This window comes from Macaca nemestrina, chromosome 8, assembly GCF_043159975.1.
Source record: "Macaca nemestrina isolate mMacNem1 chromosome 8, mMacNem.hap1, whole genome shotgun sequence".
NCBI lineage: Eukaryota > Metazoa > Chordata > Mammalia > Primates > Cercopithecidae > Macaca > Macaca nemestrina.
Genome location: NC_092132.1, coordinates 82,384,855 through 82,408,942, shown reverse-complemented (window position 1 = coordinate 82,408,942; position 24,088 = coordinate 82,384,855). Strand labels below are relative to the sequence as shown.

The following is a 24,088-nucleotide window of genomic DNA, read 5'->3' as shown; positions in this document are numbered from 1 at the left end:
CTATCCCACAAGATAGAGAAAGAGGAAATTCTTCCTAAATCATTCTATGAAGCCACTATCACCCTAATACCAAAATCAGGAGAGGATATAATAACAACAAAAACTACAGACCAATACCTTGATGAACATAGATGCAAAAATGCTCAACAAAATGCTAGCTAACCAAATCCAACAGCATATTAAAAAGATAATCCACCATAATCAAGTGGGTTTCATACCAGGGACACAGAGATGGTTTAACATACACAAGTCAATAAATGTGATACACCACACAAACAGAATTAATTAAAAACACGAATCACATGATCATGTCAATAGATGCAGAAAAAACATTTGGCAAAATCCAGCATCCCTTTATGATTGAAACTCTCAGCAAAATTGGCATAGAAGAGACATACCTTAAGGTCATAAAAGCCATGTATGACAAACCCACAGTCAACACTATACTGAATGGGGAAATGTTGAAAGCTTTCCCCATGAGAACTGGAACAAGACAAGGATGCCCATTTTCACCACTTCTGTTCAACACAGTACTGGAAGTCTTAGTCAGAGCAATTAGACAAGAGAAAGAAATAGAGGGCATCCAAATTAGTAAAGAGAAAGTCAAACCATCACTGCTCACTGTTGATATGATCATATACCTAGAAAAGCCTACAGACTAACCCAAAAAGATCCTAGAACTGATAAATAAATTCAGTAAAGTTTGAGGATACAAAATACACAAATCAGTAGCAGTGCTATATACCAACAGCAATGAAGCTGTGAATCAAATAAGAACTCAATCCCTTTTACACTAGCTGCCATATATATATATATATACACACACACACACTTAACATATATACCTAACAATATACCTAACCAAGGAAGTGAAAGACCTCTACAACGAAAACCACAAGACACTGCTGAAAGAAATTATAGATGACACAAATGGAAATACACCCCATGCTCATGGATACATAGAATCAATACTGTGAAATGACCATACTCCCAAAAGCAATCTACAAATTCAATGCAATTCCCATCACAATACCATCATCATTCTTCACAGAACTAAAAAAAAAAGAAAAAAAGAAAAAAATCCTAAAATCCACATGGAACCAAAAAAGAGCCCACACACCCAAGCCAGATTAAGCAAAAATAACAAATCTGGAGGCATCACATTATCTGACTTCAGACTATGCTACAAGGCTATAGTCACTAAAACAGCATGGTACTGATATAAAAATAGGCACATAGACCAATGGAACAGAATAGAGAACACAGAAACAAAGCCAAATGCTTACAGCCAACTGATCTTCAACAAAGCAAACAAAAACATTAAGTGGGGAAAAGACACCCTATTCAACAAATGATGCTGAGATAAATGATAACTCACAGGTAGAAGAATGAAACTGGATCCTCATCTTTCACCTTATACGTATAAAAAGCAACTCAAGATGAATCAAAGAATTAAATCTAAGACCTGAAACCATAGAAATTCTAGAAGATAATATTGGAAAAACCCTTCTAGACATTGACTTAGGCAAAGACTTCATACCAAGAACCCAAAAGCAAATGCAACAAAAACTAAGATAAAGAGATGGGACTTAATAAAACTAAAGTTTCTGCACAGCAAAAGAAATAATTAGCAGAGTAGGCAGACAACCCACAGAGCTGGAGAAAATCTTTGCAAATTACGCATCCGACAAATGACTAATCTCCAAGATCTACAAGGAACTCAAACTAATCAGCAGGAAAAAAACAAACAAACAAATCCATCAGAAAGTGAGCTAAGACATGAATAGGCAATTCTAAAAAGAAGATATGCAAATTGTCAACAAACATATGAAAAAATGCTCAACCTCACTGATTATCAGGGAAATGCAAATCAAAATTACAATGTGATACCACCTTACTCTTACAAGAATAGTCATAATTTAAAAATCAAAAAAGAATAGATGTTGGCATGGATGTGGTGAAAAGGGAACACTTTTACACTGCTGGTGGAAATGTAAACTAGTACAACCACTATGGAAAATAGTGTGAAGATTTTGTAAAGAACTAAAAATAGATCTGCCATTTGATCCAGCAATCCCACTACTGGGTATCTACCCAGAGGAAAAGTCATTATATGAAAAGGACACTTGACATGCATGTTTATAGCAGCAAAACTCACAATTGCAAAAATATGGAGCCAGTCCAAATGCCCATCAGTCAACAAGTGCATAAGGAAAATGTGGCATATATTTATGTGTGTGTGTGTGTATATGTGTGTATATATGTATATATACACATATATGTATATATCTATGTGTGTATATATATGTGTATATATATATACACACACACAAAGAAAACATTTAAAAATATATATATTTATATTTTTACATTTATATGGTATATTATATTTTTATATGGTATAAAATATATATATATATACACCATGGAATATTACTCAGCCATAAGAGGGAACAAAATAATCTGGATGGAATTGGAGATTATTATTCTAAGTGAAGTAACTCAGGAATGGAGAACCAAGCATTGTATGTTTTCACTTATAAATGGGAGCTAAGCTATGAGGACTCAAAGGCATAAGAACGACATAATGGACTTTGGGAAATGGGGGGAAAGGTGGGAGTGGGTGAGGGATAAACGACTACACATTGAGCACAGTGTATACTACCTGGGTGATGGGTGCACCAAAATCTCAGAAATCATCACTAAAGAACTTACCTGTGTAACCAAACACCACCTGTTTGCCAAAAACCCATTGAAACATATATATAAAACTATTATTTCCCTGTTGTCCTATGATGACACCTTTGTCATAAATCAAGTAGATTTATTTTTTAACTCTATCGTTTCATTTATCTATTGTCCTTTCTTATGTAATGGCATATGTTTCATTTATCTATTGTCCTTTCTTATGTAATGGCATACTCTCTTAATTACTGTAATTTACTTGGAAAAAAGTCTTGATATCTGGTAGTATAAGTTCTTCAACTTGGTTCTTCTTTTTTTTTTTTTTTTTTTTTTTTTTTTTTTTTTTTTGAGACGGAGTCTCGCTCTGCCGCCCAGGCTGGAGTGCAGTGGCCGGATCTCAGCTCACTGCAAGCTCCGCCTCCCGGGTTCACGCCATTCTCCTGCCTCGGCCTCCCGAGTAGCTGGGACTACAGGCGCCCGCCACCGCGCCCGGCTAGTTTTTTGTATTTTTTAGTAGAGACGGGGTTTCACCGTGTTAGCCAGGATGGTTTCGATCTCCTGACCTCGTGATCCGCCCATCTCGGCCTCCCAAAGTGCTGGGATTATAGGCTTGAGCCACCGCGCCCGGCCCAACTTGGTTCTTCTTCAATGTTGTCTTATCTTGAGTCTTTGCCTTCTCACATAAATTTTAGAAATCAGCATTTTTATTAAACTGCTGAAATTTTTATTGGGCTTTCTTTGAATTCATAGATTAATTGCTCCAAAAATCAATTGGTATTTTAAAATATTGAGTTTCAAATCCATTAATCTTTTATATTCTCCCATTCATTTAGACATATTTAATTTTTCTCAATTACATTTTACTGAAATCAGTGTGGTGGCTTGCAAATCTTTTCAGATTTATTCACCCCAAAAAATTAATTTTCCCTGTAAACTGGAAATTTTTAAGTGTTTAATTTCTTCTTTGGATGGGAATATAATTTCAATTATTGGCCATCAACATGATTGAGCAAACATAAATTTATTACAAATCTTGATGAATAAGTCCTAAACATAAAATGAAATATTATTGGAAAAGCACCTCTTAATGAAATGAATGCAGCAGTTTTGTTTCAATCAGTTCATGTCTTCATGGATGAATATTAGTTATTGCTGGAATGATGGGCTACCTCAAATACTTCCAATATTTGGTGCTAGTATTTATTTATAGAAAAATTCACAGAAAAAATAGGAGAATGGGAAGAAATTTGCTGTAACAATGTCACTCAATTTTTTAAAATTCCCTCCTTCTCCAAGTACTTTTTAGGACCTGCTTTGTACTAGACACTGTTCTAGGTTTGAGGGTTATAGCAGGGAGCAAAACTATATAGAAGACCGACAAAGATTTTTCCCTTATGAAGCTTAACTTGTAATGAGGGAGTCTGACAACACATGCATTTTTTAAGTAAAATATACAATATTGCATAGTAAATAGTGACAAGTATAAAAGAGAAAAAAATAAAGCAGGGAAGGAGATACAACATGTGCAGAAGGTTGACCCTGTAGATAAAGAGGCTGAGCTTTGTGCCCAAAGATACATGGTGACCTATCATCTAAAGTTATTTTTAAAGTGCTACTAGTGATGAGGTTCTTCTTCAATTTTTTTGGAAGCAAAAGATTGAAAGCCAGCTACCTTTTTATTAGTAGCTATTACTTTGTTAATATCAGCATACAAAATTAAAACTACCACTTTGTTTGGTGACCCGAAGGCTTGTTCTGCCAGGATGATGCACCAAGCTAAGGTTCCAGATGGCTGAGATAAATACCTCTCCTTGCAAAGTGGAAAGAAGATGATTATAGAAAGGAATGAAAGAAGCAAGGTCCAGAATGGCCATACTTTTTCAAAGGCACATAAATTTTGGAATTGAGTCTCTTGAAATTGAACACTCTGCCATGCCTACACACCATTTGTGAGGTCTTACATTCACCTGGGGCACATCTTCTCCAGTTTGAAGACCACGGGTCTCTTATTGCCTCCCTTCTCATCGTGAGGAGTCTCACAATGAGGAAGAATGAGGATCCGAGACAGAGCTGGGGAGGCTTCCAGACCCTCCAGACTCTTGGGGATTGCACTCAGTGTTTGTCAGAACAAGTTGCCATCAAAGACAATTGAACTGTATCAGTTCTTCACATAAGTACCTGAGACTGAGGGGGACAAGATAGAGTAGAAGCATCCATTTTGCATAGTATTGCCGAGTAGAAAGAGGTAAAAAATGTTGGGAAACTCTGATCTGGACAATGCAGCCTCTGGGACTGCATATTCTATTCTTTCAGCTGGAACTGGCTTAACATGGAGCATTTCATTGGTCTCATGTGCTTCTCTTCAATTTCACATGCCTTCTGAAAGGTGGAGGAGATTTTAAATTTCCTGAAGCATAAAGAAAACAACCATAAATAGTCATAAAGCTGGCACTTGGGCATCATCTGCCTGCTTGGACAGCTCTTCGGGGTCACAAAGTTATTTCAGGCAGGGGGTAGCACAGCCCCAACCACCCCCGGGACATAAACAATGTTTTAAGGCACTGTGAAGTCCACTGTGCCCAGCAGACCCATCACGGTGCCCTAGCGGCCACTAGGTATGCCATAAGCAGCCCCAACTGTGGCCTGTGTTTTGACACAGCAGGCCGTGCCTACTGAATGCTCAGATTGTTCAGACAGGAGACAGCAACAGATCAGTGACACTGCAGAGTAGCTCATTCTCTCATAACAGCAGCAGGGTTTAATTGCTAGCTACCTCTGAAATAACTGGTCTCTCCTAAAAGCCCTCATTATGGTGGGGTGCTGCGAACTCCTCTCTGCAGTCTTTGAAGGGTCTCTCTGTGTGAACTAAGTTGATGTCAAGCCTCTTCCCCAGCTTTTTCCTTATGAATTTATATCACGGAACAAGCAAATCACAGTGTAACTGCCCCCATATTTGAGTTCTTCAGATGTTTCTTTAAGACGTTATTGCTGGACTTGGCAACTTGTAAAATAAATGCTGATTAGAAAAGCCTAATACCTACATAGCAGGAACAATGATGGACTAGAAAGCAACCTCAGAATAAATGTGTTAATTGTCCCTCAGCTTCCTGAGTCTTGTCTTTTCTCTGACCTAAACACAATGTTATAGGGGCTCTGTGCTCCTAAATTCGGTGACGAGGCAGTGTGCAACATAGCTGGAGTGAAACAAAATGCCTACATCCTGGTTAATTATTTGGTGAATAGAGTTAAATATGGGACATAAATGACGGCTTGAGCTCACTGGAAATGGCACGTTTTCACTTTAAGTGTATCCAAGTCAGAGGCAAAAGTCTCAATCTGAGGCTCTTAACCTGGAGTCCATAAATGCAATGGGCTATGAACCCCATGAAATAAAATCATTTAACGGATACAGAAGTGTGTACCTTTTTTTTTTTTTTTTTTTTTTTTTGGAGACTGTGTCTTGCTCTGTCACCCAGGCTGGAGTGCAGTGGTACGATCTCGGCTCACTGCAAACTCCACCTCCTGGGTTCACGCCATTCTCCTGCCTCAGGCTCCCGAGTAGCTGGGACTACAGGCGCCCGCCACCACGCCCGGCTAATTTTTTGTATTTTTAGTAGAGACGGGGTTTCACCGTGTGAGCCAGGATAGTCTCGATCTCCTGACCTCGTGATGCACCCACCTCGGCCTCCCAAAGTGCTGGGATTACAGGCGTGAGCCACCGCGCCCGGCCAAATGTGCACTTTCTTACAAAGGGGTTCCTCAAGTTTTATAAGATTATAAGAGATCTGTGATCCTAAAGATAATAAGAGCATGACTAAATATTCTCAAAACCTTACAATTATTAACCCCTTCCCCTCCTTCACTGAAAAAGCAAACACTTGCTGAATGCCTAGGACTTCCGCAGTCCCGTGACATCTGCTTTGGGGAAACAAACATGAACTAAAGTTCTAGTGAAGAAAAAGAATTAAATTAATATATTTGAGCTCCTTCCAAGGGCTAGCCAGGCACTATCCTGCATATACTATACATTTTTCTTGTCAGTCTTCATAGTAAACCCATTGGAAGTCACTATTAGTACTAGCCATTGTAGAAGAATTTAATTGCTAATAATGGTCACAACAATATTTCCTGCCTAACTTCCCCATCAAGAAGTGGAGTTGCTGTTCTGCCTCTTAAGCCCAGGCAGGCTTGGCAGCTGTCCTGACTAATCGAGTTTGATGGAAGTGGCTCTGAGTGACTTTTCAGGCCAGATCATAGAAGGCGACACAGCTTCTGCCTGGCTATATTTGGTTACTAACCCTTAAACTCAACTATCATTTTGCAAGGAAGCCCAGGCCACATGGAGAGGCCCTTGTGGAGAGCAACAAGGTCTCCAGCCCTCAGCCCCAGCTAAGCAAACAGTCAACAGCCTGTCCTGACTTCCCTGCCATGTGAGTGCACCACCTCATAAGCTGCTGCTGCAGCCTCCTGTGCCCCAGCTAACATTGTATTTAGCAAAAATAAACCTTTCCTGCTACGCTCTGCTCAGATGTACCAATTCATGAGCAAAACAAATGGTGATTATTGTTTTAAGACACCATTATGTGGTTGTGTGCTATACAGCAATAGATAACTAGAGCAAGCAGCTTGCCCATATGAGCAACTGCCACTTAGAAGTTAAATAATTTGCCCACAGTTACAAAGCTAATAAGTGTAGAGCTGGAATTCAAAACAAGATCTGCCTGATGTATAAAATCAAGTCAAGAGGATGAAGGAGAGAGTTTTACCTTTATCTGTGATTTGGTACACTTTTTTTTTTTTTTTTTTTTGATACAGATTCTCACTCTGTCGCCCAGGCTGGAGTGCAGTGGCGTAATCTCGGCTCACTGCAACCTCCTCCTCATGGGTTCAAGCAATTTTCCTGCCTCAGCCTCCGGAATAGCTGGGAATACAGGCACACACCACCCTGCCCAGCTAATTTTTGTATTTTTAGTAGAGACGGGGTTTCACCATGTTGGCCAGGATGATCTCCATCTCTTGACCTCATGATCTGCCCGCCTCGGCCTCCCACAGTGCTGGGATTGCAGGCGTGAGCCACCGCACCTGGCCAGTATTTCTTAAAATAAAAAGAAATTTGAAGAAAATATAGCAAAAAATATTTAATCCTAAAGTGGAAACACAAGCATCTGCTATTTTATATTCTACATTTTTCTGTGTATTAGAAGTGATTTACAACTTAAAAGTATCTTTTCAAAGATGAAAACAAAGTAGTTATCAAATTTGAAAATATGTTTAAGATCAGACTTGAAAAATAAGTTAAAATTTAAATTGTGTAAAGTTGCCATACTTTATAAAACCAGAGGCATTACTAATGTAATGTCTAGATGATAAAAGAAGAAATTGCTTGGATTTGCCCAATTCCAACCTCTCTTTCTTCATCTAATGGTGTTAATTCACATCTTCATGCCTATGTTCTGAGCTTTCAGCTCAGCAGAATCTTGAAAATCTGAGGAGATGTGCATGAATGTACAGGAAAATAGACACCAGCCCACAGAGGAGAATCCAAGTATCGATTCTGGATTTACAATAAGCAGCAAGCATTTCCATAAGAGAAGGGAAACATTAGCACTTAGACTGCCTCTGAGGAGCACAGGAAATTTCTCAGAGCTGAGGGTGACTCTTCCCATAGCCCCCGAAGGGCTACATCTTCAACTTCACATGACATGTAGTGAACTATTTCTCATAGGAAGCTGCCGGGTTGAAAGCCAGCCACCTTGCACATGTTGCCTAATGAACAGAAGCACGGGATGAAGAAAAATCAATTGCTTTGAGTTCCCCTTTGATTCTGCATAAAGTCAATCAGGTTTGCCATGGCTGAGTGGGGAACTGAATCAGTAGCACTGAATTATCTAATGGAAACTTCGTTTGTGACCCAGAGTGTCCCGTAGACAAACAGAACAGTTGCTATTGGTGGTGTATTTTTTACAAGTAGAATACAAGTCTGTATTTGCACAGTAGGATGCTGCTATACATCTAAAGTAGCTCTGTAATTTCTTCGGTTCTGTGAGAATCCTTGTCAGGAATTGGTGATGGCTAGAGCGAGTAACCACAAAGATATTTTGTTACAAGTAATATTATTTCTTCCAAGAAGTTGCTTGGCTGTGCTGCTGGAAGTTGGCACAGCAAGAAGATTTGAAAGGACTGCAAACAAAGGGATTCCTGGCTACTGGCTCTCCCCAGGGGATCTTTGATGGTAACACCTCAGGTTCTGAGAATGGGTGTAGAGAGTGGCCCTCTGTGTGGCTGACTTTTCTGGACAGTTGATGCCAACTCTTAATTGTGTTGTTATTTTTTCTAAAATATATTTTTCACTTCCAGGATCTAATAATCAAAGCACATGGAACTCAATTTCACTGTCCTGCAGGCTCCCAGCAAGCTGTGCCCTGATGCTTCCTTCTGTTGCTCCATCTTTTCTGCTGAAGATCCCTGTATAGTGTTCTTGCTGTTATAACTACAGATTTCCTTGGATGTTTTTATTCCAATCTTCCTTTTCTAGTACTTCTGAAAACCTGTCCATGCCTTTTCTGTTTATTTTCGTGTTTCATTGAAATGCGCACCCTTATTTCCACTGAAGAAAGTACTTAATTCAGCATCTTCTCTTCTCCTATCTTTCTCAAGAAAGTGAATTTAAAAATGCAGAGTTGCTTTACTTTCTTATAGGTATAATATGACTGCCTTTCCCCAAACATAAGTAAAAACTGAAGGTCTTTCCTAATGAGTTGTTTTCAAGTCTTTTTTAAGTCTTCTATTTTTAAAATTTCTTCATTTTTAAAGCACTTGATGTCATTTTAAAAAAGCTTTCATAATCTGTAAACTCGCCCTCTGTGTACACTTTCATTTGCCCCTTTACTTGAACTGTCATCCCACTCTAGCAAATGGGAAATATTGATGCATGCATGACAAACTATTTTTTAATATGAAAACATCCTCATCTTGAGGACTTGGTGGCTTCCGTGGCCAAAAAGCCTCATTTCTCTGTCCCATCCATGAAGAATTCTTGATATTTCAGTTTCTTTATTACTTACTTTTCAATGATTCCTCCTTAATAGTTAAATTTTTGATAGTCTTGTCTAGTTCTAGAATCTGATAATTTAAGTCTTACCTATATGTGACATTTTATTTCTAGAGTTTACAACATTTACATCATGCTAAGTTTCTGATATGCAGAGAAGGTATAGCCAAAAAACAAATAACAATTAAAAAGAAAGAAAAAAACAAATAACAAATAACAATTTAAAAAAGAAAGAAAGAAAAAACACATAGGTGTGGCTGATTTATAGTGCCATCAATCGCAGGGACCAGATGTCCTAATTTGGTTAAAACAGCCCTTGCTTATACAAATTGCCCTGGCACTTTATCTGTTTTAGACTTTGTCCTGCATTTTTTAGTTTTCAAATGAAATATTACTATTGATAGTTGTATTAGGAAAATCTAGAATGGGTATGTAGACAATTCTTCCCGTTTCTATCATAGTCTTATCAAGGTATGTGAGATGCCTGAGCAATCAACAGAATCCTTTTTTTTTTTTTTTTTTTTTTAGAATTCTCTTTTAACTGTATGGTTAAATCTGTAAGAAAACCAACAATACCACTCTCTTTTCTCCAAAACTTAAAAGACAAAACATAACTAGCATCTTCCTTTCAAAGGCAGTATGCAACCTGATCACTGAGAAAGATACCTACTTCAGTAGGAGTAGTGGAGATGGCTAACTCCTTCCAGTCTCAGTGGATGTGGAAGAAGCACTGCAATCTACAGCTCCTACCAGCAACTCTTCCCACCATATCCAGCTGGTAGGGTCACTGGAGAGCAGCTGGAAGTGTAGGTTAATGCACTGACACACTAGGAGAAGAATTTCTCAGAGTTAAAATAATGATACCAGTCTTATATACCAGTTTATAGTACTGGAATTATATTAGTTTATCAGATGCTTTCAACAGACCACCAATTAACTTATTTAAATGATTTTACTTTTTTAATCCAATTCATATAATTAGCACAAGCCTTTTAAATTTGTTTGTTTATTTGTTTTGTTTTTTAGACAGGATCTGGCTTTGTCTCCCAAGCTGGAGTGCAGTGGCACATTCTGGGCTCACTGCCACCTCCACCTCTGTCTTGTAGGCTCAAACCATCCTTCCACTTCAGCTTCCCAAGTTGCTGGGACTACAGGCACATGGCACCACACCCAGCTAATTTTTGAATTTTTTTTTAATGGGGATGGGGTTTCACCATTGTTGCCCAGCTGTTCTCAAACTCCTGAGTTCAAGCAATCCACCTGCCTTGGCTTCCCAAAGTGCTGGGATTACAGGCATAAGCCACTGCACCTGGCTTAGCATAAGCCTTTTTTTTAATTTTATTTTTTGTTTCTTTTATTTTTATTATTTTTGAAAACAGAGTCTCCCTCTGTCGCCCACGCTGGAGTGCAGTGGCATGATCTTGGCTCACTGCAACCTCCATCTCCTAGGTTCAAGCAATTCTCCTGCCTCAGCCTCCGAGTAGCTGGGATTAGAGGCGTGTGCCACCATGTCCAGCTAAATTTTTAATTTTTAATAGAAACAGGGTTTCACCATGTTGGCCAGGCTGGTCTTAAACTCCTGACTTCAAATGATCTGCCCACCTTGGCCTCCTAAAGTGCTAGCATTACATGCATGAGCCACCATGACCAGCGAACATAAGCCTTTTAGATGTTCATCCTGTCCAAAGCAAAACTCTGATATTATTTTAAATCCTGTCATAATCTAATTAAGTAGTAACTATTAAAGATAAATTTATTTATTTTGTGGAAATAATACAATACAAATTTTGTGAAATACAACATATGGCTTAAAAAAAACAACAAAAAATATTCTTACTAGGTTAAAAAATACATGAAGCAGGACTGTATTTGGAATTCAAGTGCACAAGAAACTTACAATTGCATCCTAATAAAGCAGCACTATTTTACTGATGAAAACAGAAATTCTAAGTGTCTTCAAAATGTGTATATATATATATATATATACACACACACACACACACACACACACACACACACATTTAGAGTAAATAAAATAGAATGTTTTTGTGATGAGGCCAATGTTGAAAACAAAAGGAACTTCAACATAAAAGAATACATTTTCTCTCTTCCCTTCCCTTTATCAATCTGAGTTCTGACTATTTCGGCCTTTGAAAAACTACTTTGTAAATCAACCTAAGTTTCTTAAAATGTCTGTATTTTTATAAACGAATCTTCTACATTTTAGTTGCATTACATTCAAGATCAATTGCAAAACTTAAATTGATTATTCGACAAACCAAAGCACCCCCCAAAAAAACTTTCAAAACTCTTCATAAATTGTAATAATTGAAAGGTTACAGAAAACATTGAACTATATCCTCACAAAAGCAAAAGACAAATGAGAACTCAAAATGTTGCACAATAATTGATTTTTTAATTTTATAATTTCCCTTTGAGATATCTTGACTTGAGAAAGGACATTTTAGAATGGAGTCCCAGTTTTTAATTGGACAAATGTATTTTCTGCACCTGAAGGAACAGAAGTTGATTTGAGAAGACTTAGAATTTTGTAGTGTCTGTATTTGGTGAAAAGAATCATAAACAGATACTACTTATGGGTTTTGTTTTATAAAATTTTTGCCAAAAACTGATACTCTGTATGGAGGCAAATATTTGGGCTAAAACATACTACACATGTCCTCCATTTAGCAAACTTGCTTGGCATTTACACACACACACACACACACACACACTCTTGAGAGTTCAGTTTTCCTACACGCCTGTATGCCTGTTAATGTTAGAGTGCTATAATACAACCAAAGCTTGGTTTAAAGTAATTAGTATCTTTAATGGACTATGAAACAGGAGAAACAAAGATCATATATGTACACTAGATTTGGGAGAAGAAAAGATTGAGGCTTTGATCAAAACCAAAAGAAACTGTAAAGAATATTACAAAGATGAGAAGTCTACACAGACAGCCAGTTACTCCGCCATTAGGCAGGAAACAAAACATTTGCAAAAGGCAGATGTTTATTTTTGGGGGGTGGCTTGGGGACAGAAGGCATGGAGATAGATTGTGTGGCTTCTCAAATGCCTTTCTAATGATTCAATACATATTCTTAAGGAAACAAAAAGGATTCTGGCAGCAAGAGGAGACAGTATATCTTTTGATATGTAAGGAGAAAGGGCATGTCTGTATGCCTAAGGACAAACACATTATTTAAAATCTCATGCTTTTTAATATTACTTCATTTTTTACTGAAACCAATAACAACTTATTTTTCAGATCCTATGAATCCAGGTTATTTGTGTATTTTTAAAATTTCCTCTTTTTGGCTCATTGACAATATTTTTAGTAGTCCTTTTTGCTAAATATTTTTTCATTTTATGGTGAATGGATATTTTTGTTAACTTTGCTCTTATGCATTCTACCTGAAACATTAATATTATGTGTATTTTTCACACACTTATTCATATTGGCCTATGTTATATTTTCAGTTGATTTCATAGGTGGACTTGATACACACTCCTACTACCAGGATCATGTTGAGTTAAAGCCTGTTAAACCAGTAAGTAAAGGTGTGATGATATGGAAAATATTAATCCTTCTAACTCAGCAAAAACTAACCAAAACTGGAATAATTTGAACCTACTACTACTAATCATTGGTTTAATTTTCCACTCATATTTAAAGCACACCTTTCACATGTAACCCAACATCACCATTATTATTATTCATTCCAAAAAGGATTTGAAGCTGGTGACATTATTTATATTTCAAAAACAATAGTTTTATCTTATTCCCCTTATCAATAGCTGTTTACTGAATTTTTTTAATGAGATTATTTAGTCTGCAGAAGTGAAGACTGAATATGTGTCCTGGGGCAGCACAGCAAAGTAAAAAGGGGAGAAAGACCTGCAGTGAATCCAGGCCCTCTATGTGACATCCAGGCACCTTCCTCAGTGTCTCTAAGACTTGTTCTATCACCATACTATGGTTTCACAGGAGGGAAACAGATTAAATTGGATAATGTGTGTATGGTACATGTAAAGTTGCCCATTACTCTTCCTAGTACTCAAACATTTGACTAACAAGTTCAGAAACAAGTTTTCTATGTTCTTAGAGGACATGGAAGGAAGTCAGCATCAACAAAACCACCCAAAACTGGTTAGATTTCAGTTGAGTACAAGAAAGAAATCTTAGTCACCTGATTAATAAAATACTAGGAAACATGGAAATAGATACAGTGACTCCATTCCTAGAAAATTCCAAGTAGCACATATAAAATGGTATAAATTAATAATAGCTATCATACTTGCATATATTATCTCACTGAATCTTCATGAAAACACTGCAATGTGCTAATTAATATTCCCACTTTATAAATAAGAAAACTGAGGTTCATAGAGGTTAGGCAACTTTCTCAAAGCTCCACTATTAGTAAGTTGTGGAGCTGAGATCTTTCCTGGGTGGCAAACTATCACCCAACCTGATATGATGGACTTGCTCAGATGATCTTTTGTTCTTTCAGCTCGGTGTTCTGTAATTTCATGGTGATAGAAGAAATTATGTAAAATAGTCGCTTGTATAATAAACACATATGAAAAGCTTCATCTGCTGCCTCTTTGCCACAGTGGTTCTTACCCAATTATGTAGCCCCTGCACCCAGTGTCTGTGAGGACTGAAGCTCTGAGAAGGCTACTCTGACTCCTCTACCTCCCCAGGTTGAATTAACTTTATTCTGGCAGAATGATCTAAAGTAAACATAGCTCACAGGCAGCACAAATCAGCACTGTGCCTGTCATATGATAGATGTTTAAATAAATTTTGGTTTCTTAAAGCAAATCCAATTTGGAAAAAATATTCACCCTATATAACCCTCCAGAACCAAGCAGTCACCACCTCATTACTCATACCACTAAGTGCTCATAAACGATATGTTCCAAAAGTTGATATTTGTAGATTTGGGAAACCTGTCAGGGATTGTGACAATAATCAAGGTGATTAGTGCATTGGGAGTGAGAAAAGAACGAAGACAATGCCTAGTGGTGACTTAGAGCGTCTTCATATATTTGTTATGTGATAAGAGGATGATGAATGGTTTCTTTCATCTCCACTGTGGGGAAAAAAAAAGTCAGCAGAGAAATTGCAATATGAAAAATGCTGCAATTTAAGAGAGATCTTTCTATTAGGGAAAGTTATTAACAACTCCATTTGATAAACGTTGATAATGGAATTTTCTTCTTGAATGACTTTTAAAAACTGGATGCCCGTGTACCTATGTACCTCAAAAGGATGTTCTGTGGCATGACCCAGAGGCAAGCGACTTCCACTTATGTTTTCTAAAGTCACTTCCATCTCTGTGAATCAAAAACACCTAAAACATACTTTTAAGATCACCTAAAAGGCTTTGATCAGCTCCACTATCTGCTCCAAGGCTTTTCTTAGCATCCCTGTTCACTGCTGACCTAGCAGTGGATTGCTGAATATAGCATAAACTACAAGCTATTCTCTACAGAAAGCAATAGAACAAGCTTCTGCTTTGACAGATTATGCATATTACCATGTCAGATGAATATGAAATGCCTTTCAACCATAAAGGAAGCAAAAATCTAAAAGATCAAACTAAGCCTGAATTGAAATCATTGTGCATGAAACAATTTAAGAGGTCAGTATCTGTACTCTCCACCAGTATGCAAATATTTCAGCATTTATCCAATCTGCCTCTGTCAGTCTACTTGATTTCTTTTAATAAGGCTGTTATATTGAATTCCATTGAACCCAATGATGCCATATCACTACCCAGCAACAGCTTGGAGAAAAAGCCAACCTTCTGTGCAAAATTATTAGAGAGGGGAATGAATGCTGGCTTTGACTTTCATTAAGCCTCTTTTATCACCATTAAGTAGAAAGCCAGGTGTTGTGAGGAAGCCACTTTATTAAGGGGGTCAGAAGAATCCTTAGCATATTGCCAGGCACATGTCTGTGAACAGGTAGCTTTGAACTCCATATGCAGAGTTTCCAGCCAGCAGCTCATTCCTAGGTAATACTGCAGAATTGCACAGGAAGCCTTAATTCTCATGTTTGAGTATGTCAATGCTCCATAACCACAAAGTGCACCTTTCAAGTGTCCACAGTCAAATTGTATGTGAATATGTATATGGGAAGTAGGGTTGGGATAGGGGTAAGGTGGTTCACAGATGCATTTGGTCTTTCATGTTTTGTTTCTTCCTTTTTAAAGTAATGATATCAAGCTTAAAAAGCCCACTGATTACATCAATCAGTTTAATTCACTTTACAATCACTGATTGATTACCTACACTATGCACGCCAGGCACATCCTAAGTGCTAGAGATATAAAGATAAATAATACTTGAGATTTGACCTTTAGGAGCCAATAATCTAGGAGGGGAGATGTACATAGAAAAGGTAGGTGCAAAACAATATCTATCTCCAAGGAAATTTTATGTGGGAGGGGGAATAGTTAACTCTCTCTTGGCAGGAAAGGCTTCCCGGAGAAATAACAATTGAGCTACTTTGAAAAGATGACACAGAATTTATCAAAAGCAGAATAAATATAACTACATTGGAAGATACTTTGGCAGTTTCTTACAAAACTAAGTATACTTTTACGGTAAGATCTAGCAATCAAGCTCCTTGGTATTTACCCAAAGAAGCTAAAAAGTTTGGTTCACACAAAAACCTACACATGGATATTTATAGCAGCTTTATTCATAATTGCCAAAACTTGATAAAGAACAAAGATGTCCTCCTCAGGTGAACAGATGAACTCTGGGACATCCATACCATGGATTATTTAGTGCTAAAAAGAAATGAGCTACGGTATCATGAAATGACATGGAGGAGCTTTAAATGCATGTTATGAAATGAAAGAAGTCAAACTGAAAAGGCTACATACTATATAATTCCAACTATATGGCATTTTGGGAGAGGCAAAACTATGGAGACAGTAAACAGATGAAGGGCTGCGGGATGGCAGACATGAATAGGCAAAGCACAGAGGATTTTTAGAACAGTCGGACTACTCTGTATGACATTGGAATGATGGACATATTTCAGCATACATTTGTCCAAACCCATGGAATGTACAATACCAAGGGTGAATCCTAATGTAAACAATAGGCTTCATGTGACTATATCAATGTAGGTTCATCAGTTGTAACACATGTAACACACTGGTAGGGATTGCTGATAATGGAGGAGGCTGTGCAAGGGCAGGGACAGGGGCAGGGACCATTTGGGAAATCTCTGTACCTTCGTCTCAATTTTGCTGTGAACCTAAAACTGCTCTTAAAATATTAAGTCTTTAAGAGGAAAAAAAGCAGCAGAAGAAAACAGGTATCCCCAGCATGGAGGCTGATTCGCTTGGCCATTCTAGAGAAGACAAAGTTGAAGCCCATGACCCCCTAATCTGATATTTGCCATAGTTCTCATATAAAGTGAGTGAATGGACAGGAAGCAGAGGCTTAAGCAGAACAGGTGTCTTGACAGCGCTCGGTGAGGACCCTAAGAGACCTGCAACAGCCATGGCTCCACCATTATGCCTAAAGCTATCAAGATGCTTTCAGTGTTGGTTATCTGGGTCTGGCCTGTGGACATGTGACACACAGGTCAGGAGTAATCTGTGCTGGGATTCAATATCTTATCACAACTGCCAGCAAGGGAGGTATAAGTCTCACCATAACTGCCATGGAGTCTCTACCAGGATCTACACTGAAAGCACCACCCATGAAAGGAAAGAGTAAAGACTGCTCTTATTGTAAGAACGCGGAGCCCAGTGGTCAGCAGTGGCTTTGAAGAGGACACCTACACATCAGCTTACAGTAGGGGCAGCAGTAACACCAGGAGAAGAGGGTTAACAGAAGCAGATTTACCCCTCGGGAAGAAAAATAGCATGGCGTAAACATATGCAGCTATCAAAGAGATATGGAATTTCAGAGAACATACTGAGTAACTAAATTGAAGTTTGTCAAAATCATGACTGGTGTATTTCCATCCAAATGGTTAGCACCTGGGTACCAGGAAGATTAAGCTCCATGTAGCAGTAATTCTTCACATAAAAATAATTAGAGCAAGGCAGTTTATCAAAGAAGGACAGCAGCTGGAATTCCAGAACTGTCTTCTACAGTAAAGGTAGAGCTAGATCTGATTATGTTAGAAATTTCCATGAGGATGATGCCTATGACTGCAGTTAAGAAAGACTTGATGAGAAAAGCTGACCTGAGATTCCCCCATACCTTTCAGCTAGTCTTTTTCTAAGGCTTACAAATGAAAACTTGACTTTTCTTTGGTATCTTAACTTGTCTGATTGCCTTTGCTGGAGGCTAATTTTTCTTCACAAAAATTGCTACATACTATGTGGCCACTGCTGATTGAGTGGCTGCTATTGCAACTAAGTACTAGAAGACAGCCAAAGCTAATCCCTACTTCAGGGTAGCCCTGCAGCCAGCTCCACGGGTACTTTCACTGCCTGCTTTCTATCTCTGACAATCCAGGTACACAGGAAACACACCTCTGATGATCAGGCTGTAGGACAGATGCGGAGGTGGTCACCTCTTTCTGCTCTTTCCTGAGAATAGCTGTTTTGCATTAGTACCCCCGTATGTAAGTTGATGTCAGGCCATTTTGCATTTACAGCATCGACATTAAGCACCAGCTAGTAGGAAAAATCAGGGTGTGTGTGTGTGTGTGTCTGTGTGTGTGTGTGTCTGTAGGAGTTGGTGGGAAGGTGGAGTAATGTTCTTTCAAACCTTGATTTAAAAACCAACAATCACCAGCCATATGTTAGTAAACTGTAGCTGGAGGCACCTAAAGAGGAATAGAATCACTGTATCTTTATACTGTTTTCATTTGTCCTTGATTAGCCTTCACATCTTATATTTATCCAGATAGAGTGCACTCTGAGCTATGTCAAATTCTGCCTGCCATCTCTCCCCTGCGGCATGTGACTATAAGGTGACTATGATCCACTCATATCAGTGGTTGTCTCACTGTTTCCACTACTAAAGGTAGAACTCTGTTCCCTGAGGCTCACCATCAGTCCCTGGAAATGGAAGGGACTTCGTGAGGCATTAACTCTCCCGGGCTGTCTCAAGAGCACTGCAGCTGTAATGCACTCAGCGCCTTCTTAGTTATCCCGAAAGGAGAGATGGGCTTCCCTGTGTGCCTGCCTTACTTAGCACCAGTGCAGTGGCACTCAGGGCTCGTTGTTCTCACTAGCTTCGGACCTCTTTCTCCTTGTCACTGACATTAATAACTTTTTGATGCATCATAAGAATGGTTGTACCATGTCACAGAATAGTGTAAGAACACATCCTGATGTATACTTATTTGACCACGTAGCAGTGAAATGGCTGTTTATACAGCTTATGCCGTTCAGACTTATCACTGTAGTGTGCGGTTTGTGCACCTCTGTCTTTGTTAGGATGGAATGATGCCACCAATAGTGCAACTGGCAACATGCAAGAGGGTTTGCTGTGACCAGTGACCAGTTACATGTCAAAGAAAACAGAGATCGTTTCCTTTGACCTGTGACTTCACTCTCTGCCCCTAAAATTTGTGGACCTGATTCTCATGCTTCTTTGTGAAGCACATAAAGCCCTTTTCCAAATTCAGAAAGCTCATATCTGAATAGTGTTCTCCAGGGAGAATATCAATTCCTGGCTTTCTCAGAAGTTTTCTGGGTATTTGCCATTGATGCCAATGGCAAGAAAATAGACTTAGGCAGTGATGTGGAGATATAGTCCACCATCACCCCCTGAAAAAAATCAACAACACAAATAAAAAGTCATTTTGCCCTGTTTCCAAGAGAAAGTGTCCTCTGATTTTAAAATTCAAGTCAATGATATAAACCAAATTTTATGTTAAATACACATATTTTGTACTTAATATTGACATCAAAAACATTTATAATCACCATATTATGATAAGTTCTGGGAAGAAACAATATACAGGAAAGATTACACAATACACAGGAAAAAAGCATACACACACACACAGACACACACACAGAAGTGATTAGAAAAGCAATAGAAAAAGAAACATTTACAGTGCTATCAGAAGAAACACTCGAGTCCATTCTGCCTTGAGGACAGTTACCCTTAAGTAACTACTAACATATCTACAAACATCTGCAAAAAGAGAGAGAGAGAAAGAGAAAGAAAGAGGAAATGATGTTATGGATCCCCAAAATTGAAGTATTCTATGCAGACCCATTGATCAATCATAGCATCATTAAAAGTAGGACAACCAGGCCAGGCGTGGTGGCTCACGCCTGTAATCCCAGCACTCTGGGAGGCGGAGGCGGGCAGATCACTTGAGGTCAGGAGTTCGACACCAGCCTGGGCAACATGATGAAGCCTTGTCTCCACCAAAAAATAAAAAATTAGCCAGGGGTGGTGGTGCATGACTGTAGTCCCAGCTATTCGGGAGGCTGAGGCAGGAGAACTGCTTGGACCCGGAGGCAGAGGTTTCAGTGAGCCAAGATCGTGCCACTGCACTCCAGCCTAGGTGACAGAGTGAGACTCCATCTCAAAAAAAAAAAAAAAAAAGTGGGACAACCAGACATGTGTCCCCAGATGTGCTACAATAAGAAGGGCACAGCACCACCTATAAAATGCCTTGCCATAAAGTCAAGCCTGACCTTGGACTGATACTATAAAAATATATAAATAATTAAACCTTACCACAAGGAAGCAATCAGCCAAATCTAGCATGTGGGAAATAGTATAAAGCAAATTAAAAAAAAGAAGAAGAAGAAAGGAAGGGAAACTGTTATTGATTTAAAGAGACACAATAGTCAAACACCATTGTGTATATGTGGTTTGCTTGGTTTTAAAACTTTTTTTAAAACAGAACTAGATTATATTTCAATATACAACTTCTGTATAACCAAAAAATGAAACACTACAGTAAAAAGAATGAGAAAAAACATATTTGCAATTCTTGACAAAATGTTAATATCTTTAATTGTAAATGAACTCTTCAGAAATCAGTACTAAGAGACTAACATTACAAGAGAAGTGAAAATAAAAGGAACAGAGGAAAATGGAATAGCACAAATGAGTTATAAGGCTATATGAAGATAATATGTTTAACATTAATAGCTGAGAAAGAATTTCATTATAAATTACATTATCGATGCTTACAAATACTGATATCTGATGTTTGTACAGCTTTAGGAAATGAAGAATTCTCAAATACTGGGGCAAGTTACCCTAGTCATGGGGAGTTTACACAAAAATGTAGATTTTTGCATAAATTTGGCCCAGGCAGTTCTCAATCATAGGAATCACTCCAACAAATAGTTGGATACACACCCACACACATACACATACATGTTTACTACATAGAAAATGTGTAAGTAATCTATCATCCCCAAAGAAACTATTTATGTATCAACTGGTTTATAAAATAATACACTGGGGGGTAGAAATAGAAAGAAGAAAAAGACGCTTAAGTAAAAATACTACATTTCACAAAATTCTGTATCCTTTGAATTCTTATGAAAGATTTTTAATGAATCAGTTTTATATTTACCTTGTTATTAGTGAAAATTATAAATATATGCACTTCATAGTGATGCTTCCAGACATATAAGGTATAATTTCAACAAACCAATTGTAATGAGATATTTCTAGATGATTGGGGAAAGTGATTATGGGCTGGATATTAAATGATGTTAAGAAATTTTTGTCAATTTTGATAGGTATGCTAATGAATAGGTAAAAAGAAGAAAAGAAATTCTTACCAATTGAGCAGGTTATTTCAACCTCTACACTTTTGACTCTGGACGAGGTAATTCTTTGCAATGGATCTGTGCCACTGTGGGATACTTAACAGCATTCTTGGCCTGTACCTCCTAGATGCCATGTTAACACCATTCCCTACCAAACTGCAACAACCATTGCTGTCTCCAGATACTGGCAAGTGTCGATTGGTTAAGAATCACTGAGTTAGAAATGCATAGAGATATGAATGAAAGAACATAATAGGTGAGATTTTATTTTAAATACTCTAGCCAAAAAAGGCATGGGGGTGCTAGTTGATAGGTGAAACTTTAATAGCATAACTTTCATTTTAGTTGAAGCTGAGTGATGATAACATAGAGATTCATAACACTAATCTGTCTACTTTTGTGTCTGACGTTTTTTTCTTTTTTTTTTTTTTTTGAGACGGAGTTTCACTCTTTTTGCCCAGGCTGGAGTGCAACGGCATGACCTCAGCTCGCTGCAACGTCCACCTCCCGGGTTCAAGGGATTCTCCTGCCTCAGCCTCTCTAGTAGCTGGAACTACAGGTGCCTGCTGCCACACCTGGCTAATTTTTTGTATTTTTAGTAGAGACGAGGTTTCACCATTTTGGTCAGGCTGCTCTCAAACTCCTGACCTCAGATGATCCACCAGCCTCGGCCTCCCAAAGTGCTGAGGTTACAGGCGTGAGCCACTGTGCCCAGCCCTGTTTGATTTTTTAAAAGTCAGTCTGCTAATAAAACCTAACACAGGTTTGTCAATAGGTTTTCCTTTGAATGCCCGCTTTCAGAGTTGCCCCACTGTCTTCTGCAAAAACTCCTCACAGACATGTTTCCCAGCTCCTGAAGTAACACTGTCAGAATTCCTACCTGACATCATAGGAACAGGCTCAGCCTGTTTCACTGCTTCACCAATCCATGTTGCTAAAGCCCAGAAGCAGAAAATATTAGCCAGAGGCAGAGCTGGTGTTAAAGATAAATGTAATGGGTACCTAGAAGTTCCCCCAAACCCTCACGGTCACTACTGCTAACAAAGAAAAACACCTTCTCCTGTTGCCTTATTCTCACTCAAAGAGATTCATGTATTGGATGGAAAAATAAACCCTGAAAATTCCTTCTAATGTAAAGATTGCATAAAACTATTCCACCATTATAATCCCATCCCTTTCTCTTTTAGTTTAAATCCCTGTTAAAATGCCAAGGAGTAGAAAGGGTAGACACTGATATTCAGAATGTAGAGAATAGATGAGCAGAGGAAATGTGATGGGGCACAGGGAGAGGCCTGGAGGATTCCCACTCCTGAGGCATGCAGGAGGGAGTTGTTCTCTAGAGGAGTTCTAGGCGCTTGGGTGGATATTTTGTGGTCATTTTCTTCACGCTCTACAATGAGAAGAGTGGCAAACAAAAAGTAAAACTGTTGGGAAATTTTTCAGCCATTCCAAATTATAACCGAAGAGTTCACTCCAACGCATAAAGTCATCAAACTGAAGTAGAGGAAAAGGAGTTGCTAGATGTGGTTATGAAGAGAGTGTGAAACACAGTCTGTTGGAATGATGCTTACAATTTAGTTGAAGGAAGAAAACTTGCATGCCCGGGTGAAGAAATTAATCATGAGGCCTGGATGCCACTAGCTGTACGCAGGGAAGAGTTGATAGCCTGAGAGTTGCTCTTAGCAGGATGAGAAAGCAAAATGGCTGAGGGAGAAGTGGAAGTCTTCTGCAGTGGAGAAGAAATTTCACCCAAACCTTCAAAGGTGAGTAGGGTTTGAATGAGCTAAGACTTTTCACAGGAGAGAAACTGTGAGAGCAAAAGTGTTCAACAGATGTTTATGAAGTATCAACTACGGAGTAGGTACTGTGTTAAGGTTGACATTGTGCAAAGATGCAGAAGCTGATGCCCTAACATTTCAAAGGCTTACTGCTTAGGATAGAATAAGCAGAGTCGTTTTCAAAAGTGTGGAGACAACAGTGATTGGAGATGGGGATCTGTATGAGTCAAGGTTCTCCAGAGAAACAGAACCAGTAGAGTGTGTGTCTGTGTGTGTGTGTGTGTGTGTGTGTGTGTGTGTGTCCGCATATGCCTGCATCTGGGGGCTGGCAGACTGGAGGCCCAAGGAAGAGATGCAGCTCAAGTCCAAAGACAGTGTGGAGGCAGACTTTCTTCTTCCACAAGAGACCTCAGTCTTTTCTCTTAAGGCCTTACACAGATTACATGAGGCCCACCCACATTACAGAGGGCTATCTGCTTTACTCAAAGTCTACTGATTTACATGTTAATCTCTTTTTAAAATAAAAAAAATTAAAAAATAAAAAATAAACCTTTACACTGAGAGGTAAACTGAAGTTTTACCAAACATCTGGACACCATGGCCTGGCCATGCTGACACATAAAAGGAGCCATCACAGGATGGGATGTGTGTAAGAAACATGAGTCATTGGCTGGGTGTCATGAAAGCAAGAGCAGGATGATCTTGAGCACTTAACCACCAGCATACTGTAGAAAGAACAGGCTATGCAAATATCTCATAGTTTGGGGACACAACATTACCCTGTTATCTTTACTCTTAAGAAAAGCAATAGTGACTACTCCACATCACAC

The 24,088-nt window shown here is 38.6% G+C and overlaps 1 protein-coding gene across 3 annotated transcripts in view; it reads left to right on the top strand.

The window, feature by feature from the left end:
• Positions 1 to 24,088, top strand: part of LOC105482223 (sodium/potassium transporting ATPase interacting 3) — a 656,509-nt gene that overhangs the window by 612,838 nt on the left and 19,583 nt on the right. The window contains exon 6 of one of the 3 annotated variants that reach the window (XM_071068178.1): positions 13,220 to 13,290. The exons of the other annotated variants lie outside the window; for them this stretch is intronic. Within the exon in view, the coding sequence (XP_070924279.1) occupies positions 13,220 to 13,290 (71 nt within the window). The remainder of the gene's footprint in view (positions 1 to 13,219; positions 13,291 to 24,088) is intronic. 3 annotated transcript variants of the gene reach the window in all.